This window comes from Molothrus ater, chromosome 26 (assembly GCF_012460135.2).
Source record: "Molothrus ater isolate BHLD 08-10-18 breed brown headed cowbird chromosome 26, BPBGC_Mater_1.1, whole genome shotgun sequence".
Taxonomy (NCBI): domain Eukaryota; kingdom Metazoa; phylum Chordata; class Aves; order Passeriformes; family Icteridae; genus Molothrus; species Molothrus ater.
Genome location: NC_050503.2, coordinates 268152 through 295466, shown reverse-complemented (window position 1 = coordinate 295466; position 27315 = coordinate 268152). Strand labels below are relative to the sequence as shown.

Here is a 27315-nt window from a genome sequence, read left to right as displayed (position 1 = left end):
CTGGGGGGCAGGAGAGGTGGGCTAGATTGCAGATGTACCCCAAGAGGACTATTAGGCCTTAATGGCCCTGAGCAACCTCCCTTGGGACCCACACCTCAGACCTTGCTATTGTCTTATGGTCTGACTTCTGAGTCTGTGCTGTTGCCTTTCTTGGATGCTGTGGGACTGAGGATGCCCTTTCCCCATCATCCCTGTTATTCAGCTTGATTCCTGTCCCTTAGGGAACAGAAAACAAGAACAAGGGATATCAAGAGGAGAACAAACAGCTTTCACTTTCTGCAGATGCTATGCCATTAATGCAACATTTTAGCAAGTAATGTAAAACCATTATTGTTTAAGCCTCTGAGATGGAAGTATGTGCCTATGTGCTGTTTGGTGCAGATGAAGCAAACCTCATGTAGCTTTGTCAGTTTATGGACATATGCCAAAGATGGCATCAAAGAAGAAGCTTTAGGGAAAGGCCTTGTCAAAATCTGAGATTGGTATTTGACCCATGAAGTAGGCACATGGAGATAAGAAAGTATAATACATCATGCGAAAAGTCACGTCTCTGACTTTGGAAGGTCACAGTACTGAGGAAAAAAATAGAAAAAAAATAATGTAAAAGTATTGTGGAAAAAATTCCCTTTATTTTTCAAATATGGAAACTATCTGTATTAAGACTGAAAATAACAGCATGACGAAAAGGCCCTCAGGAATTAACACAGTCAAATTGCACAAATGCCATGAACACGCTGTACAGTACTCATTTCCAGTTCTTCTTTGGGCAGAGCAGAAAAACATACAATTTCAGGTCAGTTTTCGTGGGCAGCTCTTACTCCTGGAGCAATGTTCAACATACATAAAGTGACATGTGGCCTAACTGAAAATCCATATTCTTCCTGGATTTTCTCTCTTCAAATTAGTATTGAAGAGGTATGTCCTTATCCAAGAGCTACTTGTGTATTTTAGCATTGAGATAGCTCTCTGTTTCATCCCATTTGTAACCATTAGGAAGAGATCTGTTTGCAAATAGGAGAAACTTAGAAGTTTCTGCAAGTAGAAGCAGCAGGACTGCAGTAAAGAGTGTATAAGCTCACAAATATCTGGTAATTTTAAAAGAAAGTGGATAAAATTATAAAAAACCTTTCAATTATCCAGTTTTGAAGGCTGAGTTAGTACAAGGTCAGCACTGATTTGGAAGAAGTACAAATACTTTAGTATTCTTGACTGAGCTCTGAAAGCTTGGCCTTTGCCAAGACTGATGCAGTGCGAATGGGGGTCTTTGGGATGTGTACAAGACAAGGACACAGTGGAGAGTTTTTTCTATACATTGAGAAGTTCTCATTTCATCACCGGAAGGTACAAGTCTAAATTGGCATGCATTGAGCTCCTTTCTGGGAAGTCTGGCTTTGAAAGACTCGTTTCTGGAATGAAGTAGAACAGCCTCAGTCTTTTTTTTTTTTTTAAGTACAGGGTTAAATGAGTAAATCCAGGTGGGCACCAAAATGAAATATGCAGCTTTACACATAGTGAGACTATAATATTGGCTTTTCTTCTTGGATTAGTAACAAAAAATTTGATTCTCTGTATACATATGCTTGCACACACAGACCTCTTTCATATATATGTATAGATATATATGTAAGTATACGCAAATTTCTGACAATACTTTGATGTTCAGGTACTGTAAACAGATAATTCCAATCATAATCTGGTTAACAGCATGGGTAAACACCAGAGCTAAGAGCTATAAACTGAATTCTGAAATTCCCAAAGGAATACTGGTTTGCATTGTTGGAAAATGAGGCATCTACTTGTTTGTGCTCTGTTAATCTTGTGTGGAAAGCAGGAAATCACAAATGACAAGGCTTGGTGCATACTGCTTTGTGGGAACATCTGTGAACATGTGGATGCAATGTGGTATGGAGAGTCCCTTTTGTGATATATGTACATGTCTGCTAACAGGAACTGAAAACAGGTTAGACTCCTGCTGAGTTTTATTAAAGTATCATTAGAATTGTTTCAGATAGCTTTTAGAAATGATTGGGTTGGAAAAACCCTTTGTGATATCTCTAAGCCAGAAAGCACGTGCATATATTATAAAGCCAGAAGGGACCCTTATGACCATCTAGTCTGTGTAACCCAAGCCGTAGGACTTCCCAGAATTCATTCCCATTTGAGCTAGAATCCAATCCAACAATCTTCTGATTCATCCTTCAGTTTGCCCTTTTTATACAGGAAGTCACTTCAAGATTAGAATTCAATGTTTTCTTGAAAAGTTGGACAAGTAGTCTGAAAAAAAAAAAAGAAAACCAAGAAGCAGTTCAATATGGACAACTTGAAATTACTATACTTTAGTAGTAATAATCAACTGCACAAACACAAGCTGGGAAATTGCTTGATGGGCAGCAGTCCTGTTTAATATGATGTGGGAATTATTATATATTACCACTGGACTAGGGTCAATGCTATCATGCTATTGTTAAAAAATAAAGCACTTCATTAAGTTTTATAAGCAGGTCTGTTCTTAATGAAGGTTTAGACTCGTCAGCTGAGCAGTGTTATTGATAAGCTAGTGCTGTTTTAGCTCACTATAGATACAAGCTGATGCAGTGTATCTGAAAACTCTTTGATTAAGATCCAGTCCTCAGATAGAGCCATCTCATTAAAGTAAGAGTCTAACCTTGCTAAGAGTTAGGATAAGATGAACAGACTTGAGTTTGCTGTATGTATGCATCAGGGGCAGTTATCCTGATCAGCTGATGCATAGCCTGCTAACAACCATGGTAACATGAGTCCAAGGTCTAAATCTTAATGTACAGGAAATATTCTTTCCTCAGTGCTCAGTAATAATAATCTTTAGTTGGATTGTTGTATCAAATTTTAGTCATTCCACTTCAAGAAAGATGTGGAACAGTAAGGAGAATGTCCAGAGGAGAGGAACATGAATGATTATTACCTGTGATATATACAGGATCTGTTTAGTCTAGAAAGGAGAAAAGCAGACATTATAAAAGTATTCAAACAAGATTTTAAAAAGTGCTACAAAGAGAAGGATAATCATTTGTTATCCAGCTCACTTGCTTCCTGCTAGAGTAGATCTCTTGTCAAAATAAGCAACCTGCCTTCCACAGTGAGCAAACAACTTGCTGCCTTACAGTCTGGAGCTAGCCACTGCTAAACAGAGCTACAACACACTTCAAGTTACCCTGTTCTGCTACCAGTCTAACATGAAAGAGATGCATTTGTGTATTTATCTCAGGTTCCAAGTAATTGTCCAGTCCATAAAAATAGAATACTCTGCCTACAGGATGTGGAATGTAGCAGCACCAATATATAACCCTGCAGTTTCTGAACAACTAAAAAGAGCCTCATGATCTGGCATTGAACATCTCAAGAAATGTGTTTGAGGAAGCTTTGTTAGCGCTGGTGATGGCAGCATGGGCAGGTGTGCAGTTGTGATTGGCAAACTTGACTCCGGCAATGCCTCTGAGGTCTTCGTTCCACAATGTGCACCTCTGAGTGTATGGTTATGGCTAGGTATGAAAAACATCAATGTGGTAGAGGGTAGAGGGGTGTAAGTGACACAGTGGGTTGGGAATAATGAGCAGATTTCAAGTGAAACCAGCTAGTTGAAATAGTACCTTGATGGGTCAGGAGGCTGCTCACTGCTATTCCTGCTCTTAGCCATTGTTAAAAGCAGGACAGCTATAATGCAGCAGCCCCAACACTGTGGATCCTTAACATCTTCCTGGTTAAGTTATAGACATTCATTTTTCTGGATGTTCATGGACCTGGATGTTATGGAACAAGTCCTAGTGGTCCTCTTCACTGGTGTGAGAGATACCAGCTGTATTCCCGGCCATGCCAGGGAAGGGGGAGAGAGCATGGATGAAGCAGGTCCCTACTTATATCTTTAGACTATGAGATGTTATGGCTGTAATTTGGGCTTATGTCCAAGTGTGTTAAACAGAAGCTGAATTCCATTTGGTTGGAATCGAAAAATATATCCTGAATTTTTAAGTCTGGGATCTGGCAAACCTGTGCAAGTGCTAAGTGATTTGTCTCTGCCTATAAAAGATAAGGATCTGTAGAAAGATAGAGGTGTTTGAAAGCACATTCTAAAGCAATGTGACTGAGGAGAAGTCACTTCTGAAAGTAGGCAGAGATGACCACAGGAATCATTTCCTTAGGAATCCTGTGATAAGGAGTGAAACTGTTTTCTGAGCAAATCTTGCATGGAAGGGAGTCATTCCTGGCATGGATGTACCACCCAGCTGCTCAGATGGGCAAATTGTTCTTAAACTTTGTGTTTCCCCTCCTAGTTTCAGTAGGATGAGAAGAGCTTGCTAAAGTGAAATTAAGTTAACTGGGTTTTGGCAGAGCTTGGGAGAGGAGAGAGCTGTTTCAAGACTGAATAATGGATATAATACATTTTGTAACTGTATGCTTCTTTCACAATCCTTTAGGATCTTCCACTAATGAGAAGCCTATTGATCCCTATTGGTGCTACTAGCCAGCTGTCCCAGCTGTATGATCCCACATTCCTTCAGGAAGTGGGTGACTCTAGTATCTGCAACCAAACAGGTTGCCAGTGGAGTTCTCAGGAAGTATAAAGTGCATATCTGTGCAAACACCAGGACTGTGAGCAAGGAGATAAATGCTAAAAGCTTATTTGGGTGAAGGTACTAACCAATTGAAGACTTTGCAGCTGTATCTTGCAGGACAGAATTACAGCAACAGTTTGGTGCCAGTCCACAGATGGTGGTGTTCCCAACTCACCTGGCTACCTAGTTCAGAAATAAAGGAGCTCCTAGTCCAGCTCCTTCACTAGGTCTTCCTTACTCAGGTCTAACTACTGGGCCTCATAAGAATGACTAAATCAGGCTTTCTTTGCACTTTATTTGTCTCCTTTTTAATGCCAGTCAGAAATAAGAGAGCAACAGGATTAAGGAAGAGACTGCATGTGGCAGAGGCAATAGAAAAGTGAGCGTCTTGTACAATGGATCTTTCTCTGTCCTCCACTCTGGACTTCTGTTTCATTAATGCTTTTTACAGCATTAACTGCACTCTGCTGCCCGATTTCACAGTGCTGTCTCCCTCCTGGAGTGCCTGTGGATGTCATTCTGTGGGCAAACCAGGTGGGAGAGCTGTTCTTTCTCCTGTATCCCAGAATTACCAAGTTCGCAGTCTTGCGCATCCAGCTCATGCCGGGAGAGATGCTCCACAATGCCAGCCCCCAGAGAGTCCCCCAGGACATTTGTAGTCGTTCTAAGGCGGTCCCTGAAAAATCAGAGAGAAAAACAAAATAGAGTTCATAGTAGCAGCTAAGGGGATGAAGATTATTTCAAGAAACATCTTCAGTGAAAATTTTTCTAAGTCATTCTAATAATGGATAATTCAACACTGACAGGAAAATTACTCCCAGAGAGACTTCTTTGATTGACATCCCTGAGCTCAAGCTTCACATTCATTCCCGTTTTATTGCATTCCCAATTTATTACTGAAAAGTTTTGGATTTGACACAAATTAAGATGAAGGTTGCTGTGTTTATACATGGACTCTGTCCTTTCCAAAAGCCTTGCTGCAGACTCAGATGGCCTCAACACATCTGTTTAACTTAAGTTGCATTTTGTTTTACAAAAAGTGCTGAAATTCTGGTGCAATCCTATGACAGCACTGCTGCGGACACAGATTTCTTCAGCATGGACAGCATGGGGTAAGACAAGGCACCAGATTCTTTGTTGCAAAGCAGCACATCTAAAAGACCCTTTGCAATGAGATATTCTCCTCAACCACAACAGTATGTCAGAGCTGCTGAAGCTGTCACCAGTCCAGCGTGCCGTCAGATCCTTCAGTAGTAACAACAGAGACTGATTGAAATAATCTACTCTGAGTAAGCACAAGAAGTAACCTGGCTTATTAGGAGGCAGGGCTCTTCCCAGCCAAGTCTGTTCTTATGCACAATCCACAGGAGAAGTGAAGGTGTTCCGCAAAACTGTTTCCAACAGGTAAGCCATGGCTGGGAGCAGATTTTGGCTGCTTTGGCTACAAACCAACAATACAAGATACAGAAGAACAAAGGAGATAACACTGACAGTATCCATCTGTCAGGATTTTGGTGTTTGAGAAGACAGAGAGGTGGGACTGTGCACAAATGCATTCTTCAATATGGTTCCTAAGAGCACTCCTATAAAATCACTTGTCCCAAGTAATTTTATTTAAAAGGGAAAGAAAACTGAAATGTAGCAATGTGGCTGACTAGCTGCACCCATGTAAACACTCTTCAACTTTGTACAGCCCAGTCTCATCCCTCTTTCAATGTTTGGTAACCCAGAACTATCATTCTGTAGTGTGGATTTGCTTATTATTGGCACAGCTTTTCCCTATGACTCTGCAAATAATTTCTGGATGCATTTTAAATAAAACAAATGGAGGACATTCTGTTTGGTCACCAGGCTGATCAGCAAGTGACCTCTGATGCCTTGAGTCACTGAGGCATATGGCAAAGACTCCAGCATGGGCAGAGAGGGCTACTGTGCAAAGGTCTCAGGGATACAGGTGTGTTCTAACCTTAATGGTTCAAGTTAGTGAGCGTGTTTTTAGCAGAGACATCGGGAATACAGATGATGTCTGTAAGCACTGGCAGGAATGCAGGGACGTGCATGGCTGCTGGGCAAGGAACTTACAGAAACCAGTCCACAGCGATGATCAGTGTAATGTCCTCAGTAGGCAGCCCCACTGATGTCAGCACTATAACCATTGTCACCAGTCCTGCCTGGGGAATACCTGCGGCTCCGATGCTGGCTGCTGTGGCAGTGATGCTGGAGAGAATGGGAAAGCAGAGCTATCAGCAAAGGGAAGAAAAGAGCTGGTCGCCTTTGCAATAATGTCAGGAATTAGCTCAAACTCATCATTGTCTTGGCAGCCTTTCTGCCCTGGTCACCAAGAAGGATCGTGACACATGGGACATCAACATAATGCCAGGCTGCCCCTGCCAGACACCCCCTCATAAAAGACTGCACACCACAGCTTTTCCTAAGACCTGGACATGTGAGAAGGGCTCAAGTGGAGCCTCAAAGACATGGTGTCCACATGTGCTTTGACACCTGGATCTGTAGTACAACCCTTCTGTCCCATACTTTTTTTTTCCTTATTGTCTCTTCTGAGCAAAAGAGGAACCTGATCACACCTCAGATAAGCCAACAAAACTGAAACCCTTTCTGTAGTCCCAAAACTCTTTCAAAAGTCACCTTATTGTGATGATTTGCCCAAAGTCAAGTTCATAGTTGTTGACTTGTGCAATGAAGATGGCTGCAAGGGCCTCGTACAGAGCAGTGCCGTCCATGTTAATTGTGGCTCCCACAGGCAGCACAAACCTTGTGATGCGCCTGTCCACACCATTGTTTTCTTCCAGGCACCTGAAGGTTATGGGCAGAGTCGCTGAGCTGAAAGGAATTTACAAAACCACATGAATTGCATGTATGCCGACTTTGGAAGACGGACTAAGCCTCTGCCTGGTTTATGAATTTACCTGCCTGCTTTTTCACCCTGCCATGAGAGCCAGAGGCCTGAAGCTGCTAGAAGAAAGAACAGTCTAAGCAAAGTTTCCTCATATATGATGCATGCTGCAGTTACACATTCTGACATGGCTTTTCTCAGGGTGTTGGGACAGGGGCTGTATAACCCTGAGGCTATGATGCTGGTATAACACCAAAAAAGGAGGATTCAGGGTACACAGGGCAGAGTGTCAAGACCAGAACTCCTTTTTCTGCTGTTAAAAATACTTGAGCCCTTTCTCATCCCTCTCAGTCCATAAGACAAGAATGATACATTTTGAGAAAATATCTTGCAGAGAAAGCAAAGAACTATTTCTGAAAGAGAACATGAGCAAGAAAAATGCTGTGTGTTGTAGTATGAGAATGTATGTGGAAGAGCCTGCTATGTGCTTGCCAGGACACCAATATAACAAGAAACATAGCACTTAGTGAAATAAGTTACCTACCATCCCTTGCTTTGGCTGTGCAACATGGCAGTGTGAGTCACTGAACATACTGGTGTTGATGCCTTTGCCCAGGTCTCTGGGAAGTTAATGACAGCTGCATACAGTCTGTGTGCCTGAGAGAGACGGGCGTGAAAATATCTGCAAGTACATGTGTGTGAGAGGTATGTGCATGTGAAATAGTACTGTGATTCAGCAGGATATTTGTCCTGAGCTCAGTATTTCAGTGGCAAGCAAATTCACCCTCCTGTTGGGTCAGGAGGGATATGGCCATTCACTGATGGTCAGAGCTGGTCATGTGAGTAGGGCTCCTGAGCAGGGCAGTGGGAACCTTCTCATTCCCAAATGAGTTTGGCTGGTTCACAGCAAAAAGCTGCTAGTGCTAGAAATTGTGAGACCACAGTGCTGCATTGAGAGCAATGGAATGCTGAGATGTAGCATCTACATAGTATCAGCCCAGACCCCACTCCTACATAGCCATCATACCTGGAGGAGGTGCCCAGGGCTGTGATGAGAGCCTGAAGGAGCCCTGCAATGAACACCCAGGGGTTTCGGTGAGTGACAATGAAGTAGAGCAGAGGCAGGATGCAAAGGGCATGAATGAGGAGTCCAACGATGACAGTGAGCGTGTACATCCCCAGCTGGCCTCCCATCACTGCTAGGTCATCCATCTCCAGGATTTTGCCCGCAATTAAAAACATGATCCCAACTGGAGCATACCTGTGACAGAAACACAAGGTCGATGGTCAGGACTGGCTCCCACACTTTCACACCAGATTTAACACATGCTGTCTGGATAAATCCCCAATAAGCCAGCATACCATAAGTGGTCACTGAGCCTAACCACTGGATTACACTGCTGGTTTCTTTTCTAGAAACCTGGAGAGAGCTGGGACTTGTTTACCCCACCATCAAAAATCAGCTCTTGTTGCATGCCTGGAGACCTCAGCACTCTGTTTTCCACACAGCATGGGCAGTGGTGGTTTCCTCCTCCTTTTGGGTTTTCTACATTTCTACAACACTCTTTCTAGAATGGATAAGGAAGATTATGTAGAGACACCTTCAGAGTCCCTTCCTCTCCTACCAGAGCTTGGGCTGAACTAGGAAGAAAACATGGGCTTCCTGGCCAACTTCTTTGTCCTGGAGCAATGTCTGAGGTCACAACTTTCACAATGTCCACTTAAGCCCTTTTGGTCTGACTGACAGAAGAAGGGAATTTTTTTTTTTTCCTGAGAGGCACAGGAAAATACAGGAGAAACAGGGAATCAGGGAGTAAAAGCAAGAGTATCCTATAGGCTCTGGGATATCAGCCTTGCTACCTTCAGTTGCTCACATTTAGGGAATATGAACATCTAGGGATTCCAGATCTGGTGTAACAAGGACTGGACACACAACACCTGTAAAAACAGCCATGGCTCAGATAAAACCCCATTTTGAGGTATCCCGCTATCTTTTCCATTCCTCATGTCTTTTCCCCCCCGTCCATAACAACGCAGCTGACAAGCAGCACTGAGATTCCACAGAAAAGAAGACATAAGTCAGATATGGAGAGAATCATGGGCACTAATATAATAATCAGACCAAAGAAAATTCCAGCTCCATGGCCACATCTCTCAGGGCTGGGACTCTGCATCTCAAGAGCTCACATGCATCTCATGCACAAGGCTCAGAGTTCCACATGCCAAACTGCAGCTTAGCCCAGGAGGTTTGGAAAAGTTTCAGGAGAGGATTTAATAAATATTTCATTTCCTCAGATGTTCCTGTTAGAACACATCCTTGGCTACAGCCAGTGATCAGATCTCCCCAGGAAAAACAAGCTCCTGGGAGATGGTCTGCAGAGCGTGGCTACTGGAAGGCATGCATGGGCAGTGTCCCAAGTGTAATCAATGTTCTATACATAAACACCCTGCCTTCCTTCATCTAAAGAGAGGTTTAAGGAGGGGTGTCAAAGGTCTCTGGAGCAGTGTGCATGTCTATTTGTTCCACTGTGCTCATGCTCTCACTTCTGTGCCCCCAGGCAAGTCTTACCTGTTCTTAGGAAAGCAAAGCCCCAAATTCTGGTTCAGACATGGAGTAAAGGGTCCCAGGGGTGTGGGGCTTCCCAACATCTCCTATGAGCTCAGAGATATTCTTCCCCTTTATGCCTTTTTCTGTAAGGCCTGTCCTGCTGTGCTCAGGACTTTGCTTTGAGATAAAAGACTGTGACTTATAAGACTTAGAAGACTTCCAAAGAAAGGAAGCTGGAGTGATCTAAAATGGGAGAGGGTGTCAGGCTGACAGTTTTCTTCCCTGTCAGACATTTGCACATATTCTGCCAAAGCTGCATCTGTCCTATTTTTCAGTACCTGGCAAAAGTTTGAGCCCTAAGTGGGTAAAAAGCTTAAAATAACAATAGTTGTTAAAATGCTGTCTTCTAGAGTAGTCTTGTCTCAGCAATGCCTTGTTTGTCTGCACCATGTGTCATAGGCAGCCTTACACAGAAAGCAATGAGCAGCTGAGCTCCAGAGGAGTCATGATCTGGGAAGGATCTGAAAGGCAGTAACTTTGAGCTGATCCTATCAACCCAGCTCAGCTCTCAGAGCTATTGCATTACTACATACAGCTGCCACCCTGAAAGCAGGAAAGGAGCAAAGGGTTACTGTGATTCATAGCTAAGTCAGACTCCTGGAGCACAGTTGGAAGGAAAGCTTTTGGTGAGAAAGCCTCACAGCCTACTCCTCTTGGTAAGGCTAAGAGATCTTCCACTCCAGATCTCTGGTCTTTCAAGGATGTTTCCAGAAGCCTCCAGAAAAGCAAGTCCTGGTGTACCTGATATTTCTAAGGTAAAAACAAAAAAAACAAAAAAAACCCCAGGAAATGAAATGTGAACAAATATCCCATCCAGACTTTTCCCTCCAGCCTGATGGAGCCAAAGTAGAGCTGTGCCCATCTACTTTTCCTGTCTTGTGCATGAAATCCTTAAAGCTACCCCACTTCTCATCATGTCAATAGAAACTGCACCTGCAGACCTCCTGCTCCAACCGGCCGTGCTCCTCACCAGATGATAATGGCCACCAGCCTCATGATGGCTTCGTTGAGGCAGTTAAAGAACTCCCGCAGGGCCCGTCCCTTCTGCTTCATGCTGCCGATCATCAAACCGAAGCACATGGAGAACACTACCAGCCCCAGCGCGTTCACCCCATTGGCTGAGCCTGGGATGGGAATGACTTCTTCAAAGGTCAGCACCTCGGAGATGGTTCCCAGGGCATGAGTGACATTCTCCATGATGCTGGTGAAATTCTCAGGCACAGGGATCTGAGTGGTTGCCACACCTGCTGTGGCATTGCTGCTGTGGAGGATGGTTCTGGTGAAGACCCTGGTGCTGTACTGAGTCTTGTACTGAAAAGACACAGATTATCAAATGCACTCACAGGCTCCAGTTCAGATGATCAGGACACATGCTGGGCTCTTATATGCTTTGCCTGTTCTCAAGGTCCCCAGTTTAGTGCTTTCACCAGAAAGGTCAGAAAGTTCATAGAGCAGAAGGTCAAAAGAGACCATTAGAGCATCTCATGTCGCTAGAACTGAGATATTCTGGCTTCTCTGATAACCTTTTGTGCTGCTTCTAAGGGCACTAGCACTGCAGAAGAGATAGATTCTTGGAGAATCTATTCCATATCACTGCCAGCCCAAGCTTGCAACCCGAGATCATGCAAACTCTTCCTGCCTCTGTGGGATGGGAGGGAGGTTGAAGCCCCTATGTACAGACAGTTTGAAAAGCTTGCATGGGGGATGCTATAATACAGACTAATGTTTACAGTGCCTCCTGCAGCAGTCAGACCTGGGGAATAAAGTGCTATTCCATCCCTCAGAGAAGTAGATAGGACCATGGTCCAGGGTACAAGGTGCAAAGATGAGATTTCATACCTGTTTGAAGCAGGCTTCTACCAGGTTGGGTGGGAACATATTCCTATAGTAGATAAAACAAAGAAAGAGTTATTGTCCTGTTGAACTAGGAAGAAAACATGGGCTTCCTGGCCAACTTCTTTGTCCTGGAGCAATGTCTGAGGTCACAACTTTCACAATGTCCACTTAAGCCCTTTTGGTCTGACTGACAGAAGAAGGGAATATGCTGATCTTGCAACTTGTCAGACTTCCACTACCTGTTTTCGGACTCCAGAAGGTTATTCAGGTATGTGGAAAGAGATGACACACATACTGCCCTGGGATATAGGTACATTGTAAAACCATCATCAAACCAAACCGGACCTTGAAACAGTACCATACTACAATGATTAATACACTGCCTTGCTCTCAGCCTCACCTCTATAGCTGTCATGTGAGCTCTCTGTTATCCTGTACCTCAAAAACCACTTGACATGGTACAGCTTTGCAATTCACTGAGTAAGGTCAAGCAAGGGAAGAAAAGGCAATGTCTTGGGAACCACTTCCTTGATTTCCTTAGTCATTAAAGATGGATATTTGGAGTAGCCTTTGCCAGGTGAATTTCTGAAACCTAGGTAGCCCACTGATGGTTTTCATTTCTTGTTTTGTGGAGCACACCATGACCTCTTATATTAATACCTCTGGAGAAGGGCTGGATTCCAGGCCAAGTACTCAGTCTCAGAGTGGCAAAGCCAGTTAGCTAGACTAAACTAGAAATACTAGGCTTGCCAAGACTCAGCCTTTAACCTCTTTCCCTAAGACTGTATGCCTAAAGCTGTGATACTTCAAAAGGATGCTCCATGGAGGAATGTAATCTCACTGATACGGTCTCAACATGAGACTATCTTGTTTACCTACCTCACCAAGTCCATGAAGGCATCTGTGGTCTGCACCTGCTCAATTCTGCCTTCTCTGTGAAGTTTGTCCTTAGATCCTTTTCCTGGGTGTATGATGATCACCATGAAGATGCCAATGAAGACAGCTATGATTGTGGTTACCATGTAGTAGATGATAGCCCGCATCCCCATCTTCCCTGAGACTCTGCTGTCCAGTGACGCCATTCCTGGGATGTCACACAGAGAGACTATGTGAGGAAGCCTATCATCTTAGAGAGAAAAGGAAAACTTGAGGAAGATTCAAAGGGTGCAAGGCTCGTGCATGTTTTGGACAGGGAGCCAAGGTCTCTAGGAAGCACAGCCCACAAGGAACAGAATTTGGAGTTCCAGGGTGATGTTGATATGGAAGAATGTGGCTTGTGGTCATGAAGAAGCATAGCACTGGTGGATCTTAGTCTGCATTTGAGAATGTAGCAATTTTCTTTTAAAGTTCTCAGAAGGGAAATTACCCCCTCCTAGTACATTGGGCCTTTCAATCCCTAATGGTGGGAGGTTTCAGCAGGTGGAACACCTTGCAATCCCTACTGCTGTCTGAAAAATTGTCTGTCATGTCTTACTTGAGGATCTGGGTGAAACAAGCCCTCCAGCCGGTGATCAAATTCAATCCTTTTGTACTAACAAAAATTAACCTTCTCTAGTTTGGAGAAAACCTGAAATTTACTTGGGCAACAAACTTGGATTAAATTCTTGTTAGTGCTGGGCATTGGAACCACTGCATTGTATTCTCCCCAGTCTTCTGAGAAAGCACAAGTTCTTCTGCTTCTCTGCACTACTGCTGAGCCGGCAGAGGTCTCAGTGTGGATCATGTTCCCTATGGCTGTAGATTCAGGCTCATCACTACTAGCCAAACTAATGCAAGCACCTCCAGCTGGGTCATGAAGAGGTACCCAAACAACAGCTTTGCTGACCACTGTCTTGGCTGAAAGCAGCAGAAAGTACTTCTCACCTGTAATCAAGCTAGAGACAATGAGAGGAAGAACCAGCATCTGGAGCATACGCATCAGCAGCTCTCCAGGGAAGGAGAAATACTTGATCTGGCGATAGGTCAGCTGGTAGGGCCGGAGGGAGAAGGCCAGGATAATTCCTGTGGATCAGCAAGGGATGAGAATGGAAGTGGCACAGTGTGATCCAGTGGTCTGTCCCTCAGTCCTACAATGTGGTTTTTCTCTTCTCATTTACTCTCAGTTGCTCTTCTTTACAAAGGAACAAATGCTCATTTTCTAAAAGGCTATCATCCAGTTTTTATTATACACTCTCTCTCTCTCTCTCTCTGACGTATTTATGTGCAGAGGAGTCTTGTGCAAAACCACAGGTCTCCTTGTTCTCTATTGCTCTTGCTCTATTGCTCTTCTGGAGTCTGTTCCCAGGAAGCTCATTAATACAAAATGCTGTGATGAGAGATATGATCTCACAGACTAAAATAAGTGTGACTACATAGTTCAGATTCTTTGTCTATCCACCTCTTAAAGCTGAGTTCAGCCAGTTAGAGTCATGTAGCCTGGATCAAAAGCTAGGGACAACCTGCTATCTGCTAAGCAGATTTGGTTTGCATTGTATCACGGCCATTTGCAGCATTTCTGGTCCTGTCAGGCTACACCTTTGGGACAAATCTGAAATGCCCTTGTGCCTACAGCTGCACTCACAAGATGCCTCTGAAGAAACCTGGATGATTTGTACAAGGATTGGTTGAGTTGGACCATCAAACTCTTTCTATCATAGAGTGTTTCTATACTGCTCTAGAAAGGATCAACAAGGACTTCCTCCCACACACACACACTCTCTGTTGGGTCCCTTGATCTTGCACAAAAGTACTCATGATGTGGGCAGCACTTTGAGCTGCCAGCTCATCAGCTTCAACTCCTCAGTCAAATCGCTGTGATAAAATAAAAATCTTCATAAAATAAACAAACATTTCCCCATATTTATAAATGGTGCCTGGTGTTGCCACCAGCTCCATACCTAGTAGGACCGCAGCAATGGTGAAGAGGACGAAGGCATTTCTCCTGAAGAAGCTTTTAGCACTCTGAGCAGTGATGCTGTGCATCCGCTTCTTGGCCCGCGCTGCCCGCTTGTGCACAGCCTGCTGGAACCGCTGCACCCGGCTGTTGGCGTGGAGCCGCTTGGCTGCATCCTCGTTGAGGAACAGGCTGTTGACGTGGGTCTGCTCGCTCATGGTCAGCACAGCTGCTTAGTCCTCCAGGCACAGCTCTGCCTAGGCTGGGCAGGGAGAAGTACAGGCAGGAAAGCATAAGCTGTAGCACATCTTGCCTTCATCTTTAGGTCATTTCCCTGGGGCCTGCTTGCAGAGCTTTATTTAAAGTTGATTAATGACCTCCTCTGACCATCTGCAAGGAGCAGCCCTTGGTGAAGGCTATGTAAAGGGCTGCCAGGGTCTTGTCACTACTGCTTTGGTGCCTCTAGAGAAGCTCTGGCCCCTATAGCACCCAAGCTGGACTGAGGAGTGTTTTATGTTGGCCTGGGCAGCCAGAATGGGTTCCGCAGCCAGCCAAGCTTGTTCAAAGTTTGAATACTTTGGAATGGAATTAATTTTTATCACCTGGCAACAAACTCTCTTCCCATACCCCACTCTTCCAAACAAAACCAAGCAGCAAACAACATTTCTGATGGACCTCCAAGGCGGACAAGTCCCTACCACAACAACTTTCCCCATAACAGCAATTGGTGCTGGCTGTTTCTGTAGAAAGGAACATTATCCCCTTGCCTTACATGAAGTCTGAGGATAAGACTTTATTTACTGACTTTCCTTTGAAACACAACAGGACTTTCAAGTAGTATCTCTTGTAAACTCCACTAATGGGATTAACCTGATGTTCTGTCTTGATAAATACTAAGACTGAAATCAAACCTACTCTAAAGAGATAAATAAAGAACTAATTCTGCTCCATTGCCAATTGGCTGAAAGGCCTGGACAGTCTACTGTAATTTATCTGTTTAGTTTTTACTGTTATTTCTATATTCCTCAGAACAGAAGAACAAGGAGGCTGCACAGGCAAATCAGTCCCCTCTAGGTGCTAGAAGGCACCAGCCACCCAACAGTTCACACAGTGAGGAAGATTATTGCTGGACTATGCAGGTGCCATTTTCCTTCTGTCACTGTGCCTTAACAGATGGAAGGTCTGAAAATTATTCTTATTCCCAGGAATTTGCAAAGGTAATACAAACCTAAATGAAACCAAAGAAGAACAAAGTCACCTTAGCACATCAGCAAGTGCTGGAAAACCTTTGGTGTTGCAAGTCAAATAAGAGCTAGTCCATTTGTAATCCTAAATTTAAATCAAAGAAATCCTTACAAATGAGACTATGTTCTCCATAAATTACACACCTAGTATCTTCCACTTGGACCCAGATAAATGCCTATAGTGAACTGAAGACATTGCCTTTAAGAGGAGCGTCTTTGTGGTTGTCATGGTTTGACACTGGCACAATGCCAGTGCCTCTATGAAGATACATTCTCTCTGGTAGCTGCTGTGAGATGTGACCAGGAATAAGCAAAGCAGGCTCTTACTTAGGGAAGAAAAGAACCAGAACTTTATTAACTACTCTACAACTACAGATAAAAAGGAACACACACACAGGGAAAATGAAAACTTCACAAATGCATTTCCTCCTCCCCCCACCAAATTTCTAACTCAATACATTTGTTCTTCAAATCACTAACTCTCAGTCTAGCACTACTTTTAGACAATCAATCTTCAGTTCATCAAGAGGAGAGGAGTCTTTCTTGTACCATGGGCTTCCCCTGGAAACACAGCTGAAGCCTCGTGTGTTTCTGTGTCACTTGTGGCACCGCCCGGAGTACATCTGCCGTCGTGACTTCTTCTTTTCCATGTCCAGTGCTCTCACTACTGAACATGGACCAGAACTGCTTCTAGGGTTGTCTTTTTTTAAGGATGCTCTGTCTCGTTCTAAAAAAAGGCACAGTCTCTCTTTTGGGACACTTGTCTCCACAATCTCTCCTTTGGGACACCTGTCCCCCCCATATTTTCACCCCCTGGGGCCGAGGGGCACTAACACTGAACTTTCTTGGTTCTGAGGCCATTGCCTCCCCCTAGAATGCAGTCTCTGTATCACAAGGAACATGGTTCTGTCTATGGCTATACAAAAAGAGTCTAGCAAAAGCTACTCTATCATCTCTTCTCACTAGGATTCTTCTCTATTCTTCTACTATCTCTCACTCGCCCAGACTTCTTTCACACTGGCCCATTTCTTTCTTCATCTTCCACTTTATCTTCTAGAAAAGGTCAATGTTCTGTAAAGTTCTCATTCTCCAAAAAGGGGTTAAAAGCTCTTACAAGCGGCCGGCTGAACCCCCCCCTCTTCTCCGTCTCAGCCGTGCTGCCGGCACAGGCCCATGTTTATCAAGTCTCAAGGTTACAGTCCCAGGCAGCGGCTCTCTCTCTCTCTCTCTCTCTGTGTCTCTCAGGGGGGGCTGCCCGATGGCTCCCGGTCTCTCTCTCTCTCTTCCACCCTTCCACCCCCGGGTCAGGCCTACTTCTCTCGGCCACATGGCTTTCCCCTCCCCCTGCCCAGCCAGCAGCTGGGCCGGGGGAGAGACCCAAACTCTTTCTCGCCGAAAACCCAAGAGGACCCTCCCAGGGGAGAGCTCTGCTTTTAACTCCGTGTTCTCAGAGGCGTGTCCATGTCTCAATGGTCAGGTTAAATGCCAATATTAAAATCTGAATATCCATTGGCCAAAAACACAGCATCTCTAAAAACACATTTCCTGTCAAACCACCACAGTGGTACAAGATTGCAAGGTCGTGCACAGAAGGTGGAGATCAACCTCCATTCTGAGACAAGGTTTGTTTGCATAGATGCTAATGCCTTCATGAGGTTCAGAACAGCAGACACACCTGAGGTGGCCCAGCCAGGTGACTCTAAGCCCTCCCAAGGCTAAGCTGCACAAAGGCCACTGGCAATGAGGATGTGTATTTGCTGCAGGAACCTAGCAGTGCTGCTGTGGTCACCCCAGCTTTTAGGTCAGCAAACAGCATTCCATGGATTTTGATCCACTCATTCCAGCTTGACGAAGCATTCCATTCCTTACTATTACCATTACCTTACCATTACCCCACTTTTATCTGTTGGAGACAATACACACTAGGCTGTGTGAAAATTTGCCTATCTTCCTTCCTTTCACTGCCAGTCCTGTTTTTCACAGCTACACATAAGAAAAAGAAACAGCAAGATTCTTTCAGTTCATTGAGATTGTGCCACCTGAACCTGACAGTAGGTTTAGAAACTATGAATTCAATCCCCTTGTGTCCCACAATAAACTCATATCATTTATAGCCTTCCAGATAAAGAGTTCAACAAATGACCCAGAACAGGTGACACTGGAACACACCTAGGTGGGTTTAAATGTCTCTAGAGGGAGACTCCATGACCTGCTTGGGCAGCTGTTTCAGTCCTCTCCCGCTTTTAATGTCAGGAAGTGCTACCTCATTCTGACATGGAACTTTTTGTGGTTTCATTTAAGGCCATTACTCCTTGTCCTGTTTCTTGGGCATTAGGACTTCCTAACATCCAGTCTGATCATTCCCTGGCACGACTTTGGACCATTCCCAGTTGTGATGCCCCAGGATCTCAGAGAGAACAGTCCAGCACCTCCCTCTCCACATTCCCTCCTGAGGAAGCTGCAGAAAGCAATGCATCCCAGCCTCCGTTTCTCTGAAGAAGACAAGCTCACTCAACTGCTCCTTGTAGGACATGCCTTCCAGCTCTTCACCAGAAAGTTCACTCAACATTCCCTTCCCCTGGACATGTTTGAGGACCTTCACAGGTCCCTCTCTGCTCTTCAGACTCTCCTCTCCCAGTTTAGACTTGTACTCAGTGTTACTCCCTCCCAGCTGCAAAAAATAGCACTTGGACTACTTCCATTTCATACCTGAGATAGCCCAATGGTCCAATTCATCAAAATTCTCCTTTGAGGCCTCTTGTTCCTCAAGAAAGTCAATGGCACCTCCCCGTTTGATTTTGTCAGCAAGCTTGCTAATGGGATATTCAATTCCTGCATCTGGATCATGGATAAAAATACTGAACAGTACTGGCCCCAGTGTTAAGCCCCAAGGACACCACCAGTGACCACTCACCAGCCAGACACAGCCCCATTCATTACAACCATTCAAGCCCTGACGTCCAGCCGGCTCTTTACACTGCACATCATCAGCTTGCCCCTCCCACAGCTGGACAACTGTCCAGAAGGATGCTGTGAGGGACAGTATCAAAAGCTGCACTAAAGCCAGGAGAACTGCATGCACCACCTTCCTTTATCAACTTGGGGTGTGACCTCATCCTAGAAGGAAATCAAACTGGTTAGAGAGGACTTTTTCTCTGTAAATCCATGTTGAAGATTGCATTATTCTTCAAATACTTTTCAGTAGTATTCAGTACAACTTTCTCCATGATCTTTCTAGAAACTGAGGTTAGACTCATCGGTCTTTGTGTAGTTCTTTGTGTCTTCCCTTACACCTTTCTGGTGGATTAGAATAACACTGGCTTGCTTTTTAGTCAGCAGGGATGCCATGTGGCTTCTTACAGTAGAGCAACCGAGGCAATCACTTCCAAAAGAAGAACCACCAGAGAAACTTTCAAGCCCCAGACACTCTTCTTCTTACTCCCAAACCACTCACTCTTCATCAAATGACCCAGCACACATTGGTAATGTGAAGTACTACCTTACTTTGACGTGGAAAGCTCCCAACAGTTTAGAGAAGTCAAAAGACACATTGATTACTCTAAAATCACCCACTTCAGACTTTCTACACACAAACCAAACTTTTCCTTTGCTGTGGTGACCTGAGAGAAGACCCAGTAGGGAAAAGTGGGCTCCTCCTCCTGCAAACCTTGCCTTTCTTAGTGTTGGACCATACCAGAGCAATGGCACAATTTCCTGTACAGGGAAGGTGGGAGCAGAACCCACAGATATAAAAGGACTCACACAATTTTTTCTCCAGATGTCTCCCCATCTGGAAAATGTATTTTTGTCCAAACAAAATGAAATTTCTATTTTGATATGAGAAAGTACATGATTAATCATTAGATCCCATGTTGCACCATGTGTTCAGCTGCCTTTTAGAGCAAAAGTTATTGCACAGAAGGAACTCATTAGCAGATTTTGCTCCTTTGATGTCCCCACCCTCTTGCTGTCTTGCTCCCTTTGTCTATTTGCATATTTTGCAACAGAGCAGCCCCCTCCACAGCACACTCTCTCTGTGATGCTGGTCTGGAATTTTGTAAATGTTCCATTGCATGAGCAGGAAGTTCTCAGACTCTTGCAGTAAAGTCGCAAAAATTCTCTTGTCCATGGCTTGGATTTTCCTTCTTGTGAGGAAGAAGGTGGCTTTGCTCTCTCGGTGAAGGTTGTTCTATCAGTGACTGCGTCACCAGTCTCCACTCTGCCAGAAACACCAAGATATTTGACAGAGTATTTTTGGTGGTAATGACAAGGTTTGAGCAGGGAGCACAAGATATTTTGCAAGAAGAATCAATGTTGCAAAACTAATACCTAGTTCCTGGCAGTGAGGTTTCACATAAACAGAGGAATTTTGGCTATTTTAGAGGTATCAGTCTGATGTTGGTGAAAGTAAAAAATGGGAAGGAAGGCTTCTGCATTACATTTTGTCCTGCTCTTTGCAGATTTTTCTGTGTTTATCTCCCCCATCTACCCAAGGAGATTTCCAACATGGGGGGAGGAGTGCAATAGAGCTTAAGCACTTATAAAGAGCTAGAAAACAGGGAAGCTCTGCATCAACTGAGATGCATCTGTTCCTCGTTGTACTGAACATTGAAGAACATCTGTCCTCTTTATCTTTTGTCTCTGTTAAAGCAGCCAACATCAGAAAAGCCGACATCAAAAAAGCATTCAGTGTGCAGCATCTTCCTGTGAGCATGTTTTAAAGATAGAAGGTATTAAAATTCTGGTTGAAGGGAGATTGGAGATAGCCATGGCACACTCACAGTGCTGGAGAGCCAAATGTGGAAGCAGCAGCGCAGATTTGCATCCCATTCTCACAAATTGTATAATTTTGGTCCCACAAAGTTCCACATTCAAAATCCGAGAGTAAAATATTGTACCCAGCAGAGAAACTTCTTGAAATAGTATCTTGAATGTAATCTTTGACAACAGGCTCTGTAAAGACACACAGCCTCCCATATTTTGACCATGCCCCTATCCCAGAGAAAAGGCTAGCTTGTTTAAAAGAAGAACTAGGGAAGCAGGAGAAGTAAAAAGCAATGTTCAAATGCATCTAGTTGAAGGAAAATCCACATCAGTAAGGATATGGCTTCAGTGTCAGATCAGTTAGGGTTTTTAAAAACTTTTGTAAAGGGTTACGTATGAAAGGTTTTTAAAGCAATGGATATGAAAGGGAATGAAAGAGGAGATCCCCTTTTCATCATCACTTTTGGTGAGAGGATGCCAACAGAGATTTCAGTTGAGATTTCAAAAAAGAAAGTGTGCATAGGGCTGAGCTGTTCATCTGCACACAAGTGACAGGAAGAATGATCTGCTCTATGCATAAATGAAAAGCAGTAAACACAGAATGAAAAACTCTCAATTCCAGTTTCTTTGTGAGTTGACTCACAAAGAAACTGGAAAGACCACAGAAAAGCACAGACTGACAGAAGAAAGTACTAGGAATTATTTGGGAGACATTAGGGGACAAAGAAGAAAATATTTCATCCCTGAGACGATGAGTGGTAGCTGGGATGGAGTTTATTTTCCTCCTAATAGTTGGTACAGTGCTGTGTTTGAAATTTAGAGTGAGAGTAATCTCAGACTTTGTCTTCTGATAAAGGGAAAATGCCAAGACATGAATCTCACTTGTGGGAATGATACAGCTTTCACATTGCAATATTAAATGCTTGAAACTTGTATTTAGAAACCCATATACACATCTTAAATATTGCTACATTACAACAGCAGAAGAAAAATGAAATTATTCGGACAAATTTCAAGTTGCTTGCTGAAGAAATTTTGCATTTAACTCACATTCTAGGAAAGTTGCTCTGCAAGTCTTCAATTACTTACTTTCTTTGTTGTGCAGGCTCAGCTTCAGGAAAAACCGAGCCAAGTTTGACTGTTATAAAGCTGTCATCACTGAAATGTTTCTACATTCAGTTATTCAAACATCAAGAGGCAGGCTATAAGTATTTATAAATTTCTCTTCATGTGCTGCAAAGTTTTGCACTGTCTGTATTAAGACAGTTTGCATCCATGGGAGCTCACAAACAAGCTCCTCCTGAGCCGTGCACGTTTCAGACTATCCGCAGAGATGGAGGGCAGACTTTCCTCAGAAATGCACTGGTCATGAATCCAGTCTGTCCCCGGGGCAGGCGGGCAGACTCTCAGTCTCTGTGTTCTACGGTGCTGGGGGAGCCCTGCAGAGCCCCATGGGTGCGGTGCCTGTCACTGGGCAGTATCAGCACAGTGCAGAGCCCAGTGCTGGGGCAGTAGGGCCGCATCTGGAGGCAAGATCTGGGCAGAGCTGGAGGAGATAGGTTGCATCTGCATATGCAGATATAGACAGCATGTAGATCTGCAGGGGGCACAGTTCCACATGGAAAACATCTCTCAAGAGGTCAGGGCAGTGGGGCTGGCCAGAGGAGGTCAGTTCTGTGGAGTGGTGATACATTGAGTTTTGCCAGGGAGAATAGACAGTTCTGCTGCCTGCAGAGAAGCTGTTTGACTGTTTGGAACCAAAGGGGATTATTCTCTGTTTCACGTGAGCTTCTCATGCTTTAATGCCGCTTCATGGCAAGAAGAGAAACTACATGTAGGGAAATAAAAATAAATCTACTTCATGCCTGTAGGCAACTCTGCCCTCATTCCAGAGACATGCAACAGCTCAGATGACACAAAGAAGCAAGTGTTCTGAGCATGGGGGTGGGCTGCAGAGATCTCTGGCCTAGCTTTGTCCAGGTAATGGTTAGAGAAAGGCCATGTTGGATGAAGAAATATATCTGACTACTTTAAATGGTCCAGATAAAACTCAACATCAAACCCCTAATAACAGTTTCTTAAGGCCTGCATCTGGTACATCACCCCTGGGACCACAGAACTCCCATGACATCCCAGGTGGGACCAGCACTAGAGTCCAGAAACACTTCTGTGCTTGTGCCAGCAGGTTGAGAGAGGTGATCCCTCCCCTCTGACTCAGCACTGGTCAGGCCACAGCTGGCATTCTGTGTCCAGGTCTGGGTTTCCCAGTATGGATATAGGGAAGAGAGTCCACTGAAGGACCACAAAGGTGATGGAGGGACTGGGGCATCTCCCATGAGGAAAGACTGGGAGATCTGGGATGGCTCAGCCTGAAGGAGAGAAGGCTTGGGGTAGGTCTTATCTATGTACACCTGCAGGGAGGGTGTGAAGAATTCAGTGCCAGACCTTTCTCAGTGTTGCACAGTGATCATGAGAGGTGGCAGACATGAATTGAAGTACCAGAAAATTCTCCTTAAGAATAAAGAGTGTCTTTGCTACTGCAAGACAGACTGAACACTGAGGCAGGTCGCCCAAAGGGGCTAGTGGGGTGTTCTCCACTCTTGGAGGTATTCAAAAGCTGTCTGTACACAGTCCTGAGCAACCAACTGTGGCTGACTCTGTTTTGGGCAGAGGGATTGCACTGGATGATGTTTAGGGGTCCCTGCCAACCTCAGCAATGCTGTGACCGTCCTTCTGCTGATGTGCTGTAAGACAAAGCTTTACGAGACTTCAGACAGCACTGACACACCCTGTCCATGGCAGTGTCCTGGAGGTGATTTACATTTATAATTAGCACAGAGACATGGTTGGTTCTCCACTCTTCTCTGACCCTCTGACCCCTGCACAGCACTTCTGTACCGCACTGAAAGACAAACAAGAAAATGCTGCTTCATTGAAACAGCCAAATGCCACTTGTGTCTGTTGGACAGATTGTGAGGACTCAGGGGTGACACAGCAGAGGGGGAGCAATCAATCAAGTGGATCCACTGTGAGATACTCCTCTTGGAAAGGGGAAGGTCCTGACCACTGGCAGGACATGGCATTACAGGGCACTCTTGCTATGGTGTGTGGGATTGGAAAAAAACCCAAAAATTTCAGATGAAGACTGTGTCTGCCTTCTTGCCCTGTGCTCCACTATCTCATGAGGCAGAACACAGCTGCCACTCATGCCTGCTTCCCCTGCCCTCACATGGACATGCTAACACAGCTTTCTGATTACTAATGTGTCCAAGAGATATCAGTTGATGATCAAATAAGCTGCCCCAAGAGAGGCAAAAATCTGCATGTCACGCACAGCAGAGGAGAGCTCCACTCTTCAGAGGGTTCAGGCACTTGGCTGGGACAGGTGCAGCTGTCAGTATTCAGAAAAAAATGATGGGAAACAATGACTAAAATGCAGCTGCTTTACACATTGTCCCACTATTGCTAATGTCTGTGTAGAAGAACACAAAAAGGGGTTAATCTAATTAGCCAGTTTTACTCCTGGGACCGGCAGAAGTCAGCCAAAATAGAAATGCCCATTGCAAACCCTCTCCCAGGTTTACCAGCCTCCAGGGGCTGGTGGAAGAGAGGCAATATAATCCCAAGACAGCAGTGTTTGGTACAGTGTGTACCATCACACCCTGCCAGGGGCATGGCACATGGCACTCGGTCAAGCCATGCTGCTGAAAGGATGACACTGGAAAAGCATGTCAGGTGTCCCCCTCAATGACAGCTGCCCCAGGCTCCCTCTTCCCTCTGCTAATGCAACCCCATTTTAGTTTTCATTGCTGAAAGCCAGAAAGACTGTGAAATAACCAGTACTTGGAGTCCACTGTTTCTCTTGTCTCCAAGGAAACTCTGCTTTATGTTCAACATCAAAACCAGCAGAATTTTCAGTGAGGGAAGTCTCTTCAGATGGCAGCAAGGAAGCACCCAAAGTGGGAGAAGAAGGAGAAATCTCTGCAGAAGGAGAGGCTTTGGAAAGAGTTATGCACAGTTAGGCAGATATGGAAGGGCAAGGCAAGGGGTTACTGAAAAATCTGTGCCAGTCTTTCCGAGGTGGACTTCTGGTGCTGGGTCACCAAGGGAGAGGAGTTAAATAGCCCATCCTCACATGGTGGGAGGGGAGGCTCAGAGCTTATGAAGAAGGGGCATGTCACTCTGCTCAGTGGTCTGAAAGTTGCTGTTGGCAGCTCTCAAGTTCTACTGGCTTTTAAGCAGACCATGGGCACTCCAGAGTGGGAAGCTACAGTCCCCCTACTGCCAGCTGAGTAAAAAGAGGCTCTTTGTGGGGATTGTCTTTGCAAAGATGGCAAAGGAGGAGCAGATGTCCCCACTCCTACCTGACATCCCCTCATCGATAGCTCAGTGCCTGTGATCAGGCGCATTAAATCCAGCCATTGTGCTACTGCCTGGGCTTTTTTTTTCAGTCCTGAGGACCAAGATCTCAATCCTCACAGGGTTCATAGACTCCCCTTGGCTGAAGGCATCCTCACCCCTCATGCTATTAGATCCTTTGCAGCCTGGCCTATTGCTTGCCCTTGGGAAGGGAAATACAAGCTGAAAGCAGTGCAATCAAAGAGCCTATGTTGAAAATTCCCATTCACAAGCCCAACTCAGCCATCTTTGCATTGCTAAAGCAGTCCCTGGAAGGGTTTTCTGCTCAGTAGGGCATTTCTCTTTCTTGATACCTGTCAGTAAGCTACCCCCCAGACAACTCCTACCACAACAATGGACCCAGGAAGAGAACAGATCTGTTCAGGGCCCAGCCACTGGCCCATCTCTGTGAGAGAGTACCAGCTAAAGGGAGAGGAATCTACAATAGGCAGGAATTTCAGCCCAGTTGAGCTCTACAATGACAGTGATCACCAGTGGAGCAGTGGGTTTGGGACCTAAGTACAATACTGGAGGGACAAGTGCCACTCTCCACAATGCTCCCTACTCATGCCAAGGTCCTGTGGTAAGGTTGTCTCGCTCAAGCTTCCCACCAGGCATTTAACCCCAACCCAAGACACAGAGTCCCATTTTTAGAGCACCCCCCACTGGGCAGCTCCCTGTCCTAAAGCAGATGAGAGCTATCCCTGCCACTCTCATGCAGATGCCCAAGGAAATCTTCCCTGCTTCAGCCCCTGGTACTGGCATCACTCTTATTCATGCATTCAGATTCACTGATAAAACCACTCACCTGGAACCAGTGCAGGTTTCCAAGCACAGAGGGAAGCAAGTAGTTTTCGTCTTGGGGGATTATTCTGCGTTGTTTTGTTCTTTAATTCTTTCAAAGGCAGAAAGCAGGATTTTCTCCCTAGAAAAGTACAGTGTTAGCAGAGACCTCTGAGCAATACCTCCTGAGAGAGGAAAGGAAGACTGTATATGCTCAGGATACATGGCAGAAAGGGGTGGGGGAGTGGCATGTAGGAGGAGACAGAAAAAATCTTTGATGATTGCACCAGACCAGAGCACAGAAAGCACCTGTCATCAGGAGGTTGCATAGAGCCCTTATTGGGTTTCACAGTACCAGTGGGTTTGCACTTTCTTCTGTCTCCTCACACAAGCTTCAAGGAGAGCTAGCAATAACAGAGAGCAAGGCAGCTGTTAAATGAAAATCAAATCTCATCCCCATTCCATTCCTGCCCTTACAAGGGTTCCTTCCACAAGGGAGGCTGCATGCATCCAGCAGCAACAGCTGAGTATTGTACAGGCAGGTCCTTCACTGGTCCAGTCTGTGTGTACAGGACCTCTGAGGTCCAGACACTCCTGTGGTTTGTCCAGATCAGCCTTAGGGGATAAGACATGTGTCTGTGCCTCAGCCAAACTGCTGCAGCTTCTCTTCAATGTATTAGGCACATCTTATGGAGGAATCAGTTCACTGAGCATGCAAAGGAAATACAGTAGCTGTAGAGTCTGTCAGGGAAACAGACTCTGCTTCCAAGGAAGCAGGAGAAACTTCCACTGCTCACTGGTTTCTTAAATATTGATTCCTGATGCAGTTTCTTAGATAAAAGTCCCACACTTCAAAATTTCAACCAATGCACTATGTCAAAACCACAAGTCAGGTTACAGGTGTGAACACCACAGAGACCACTCTGGCCTCTGAATGTGGCAGAGTGAAAAATTATATCAAAAAATCGAGCCACAACATTAAAGTTACAACAGCACCTCTGTTTCTAGTCCTACCAGATACATGCCTCACAATGGACATAGTTGTTTAATGAAAGTAGCCTTCTCCCTAATTCAGGTGGCCCCAGTGTAGGGATTTTGCTGTGTGCTCTGGCTTTGGCATACCAAGGCTATGTTGTGTCTGCAGCTGGAGCTTGCCACAGAGTTTGAACTCATCTAGTCAGACATAGGTCAAAGGCAAAGCATCATGTTCATTTTATAGATGACGCTGGAAATTAAATCCCCCCAAATCTTGTGTCCTCATCAGCTGTAGGAAGAGGAGAACTGGACCTCTTCAGCCCAGGTTACAGAGAGCAACTCCCAGCACCAAATGGCTTTTTCAGACATTGATCATAGAATTGTTTAGATTT

General features: G+C 44.8%; 1 protein-coding gene across 3 annotated transcripts; it reads right to left on the bottom strand.

The window, feature by feature from the left end:
- Positions 1-607: 607 nt before the first annotated feature.
- Positions 608-26120, bottom strand: LOC118697142 (excitatory amino acid transporter 4-like). 3 transcript variants are annotated; one of them, XM_036399675.1, is made up of 12 exons: positions 25974-26120; positions 14764-15021; positions 13751-13888; positions 12767-12971; positions 11891-11933; positions 11022-11362; positions 8471-8704; positions 7236-7430; positions 6672-6806; positions 5162-5265; positions 2942-2968; positions 608-2274 (listed from the first exon to the last, which is right to left on the bottom strand). In XM_036399675.1, exons 2-11 carry the CDS (start codon positions 14975-14977, stop codon positions 2964-2966), a joined length of 1614 nt encoding a protein of 537 aa, XP_036255568.1. In that variant the 5' UTR covers positions 14978-15021; positions 25974-26120; the 3' UTR covers positions 608-2274; positions 2942-2963. The 3 variants fall into 3 exon arrangements, with proteins under 3 accessions (XP_036255568.1, XP_036255567.1, XP_036255566.1); XM_036399674.1 differs by lacking the exon at positions 2942-2968; XM_036399673.1 differs by lacking the exons at positions 608-2274; positions 2942-2968 and having other exon boundaries at positions 4909-5265.
- Between the last annotated feature and the right edge of the window lie 1195 nt (positions 26121-27315).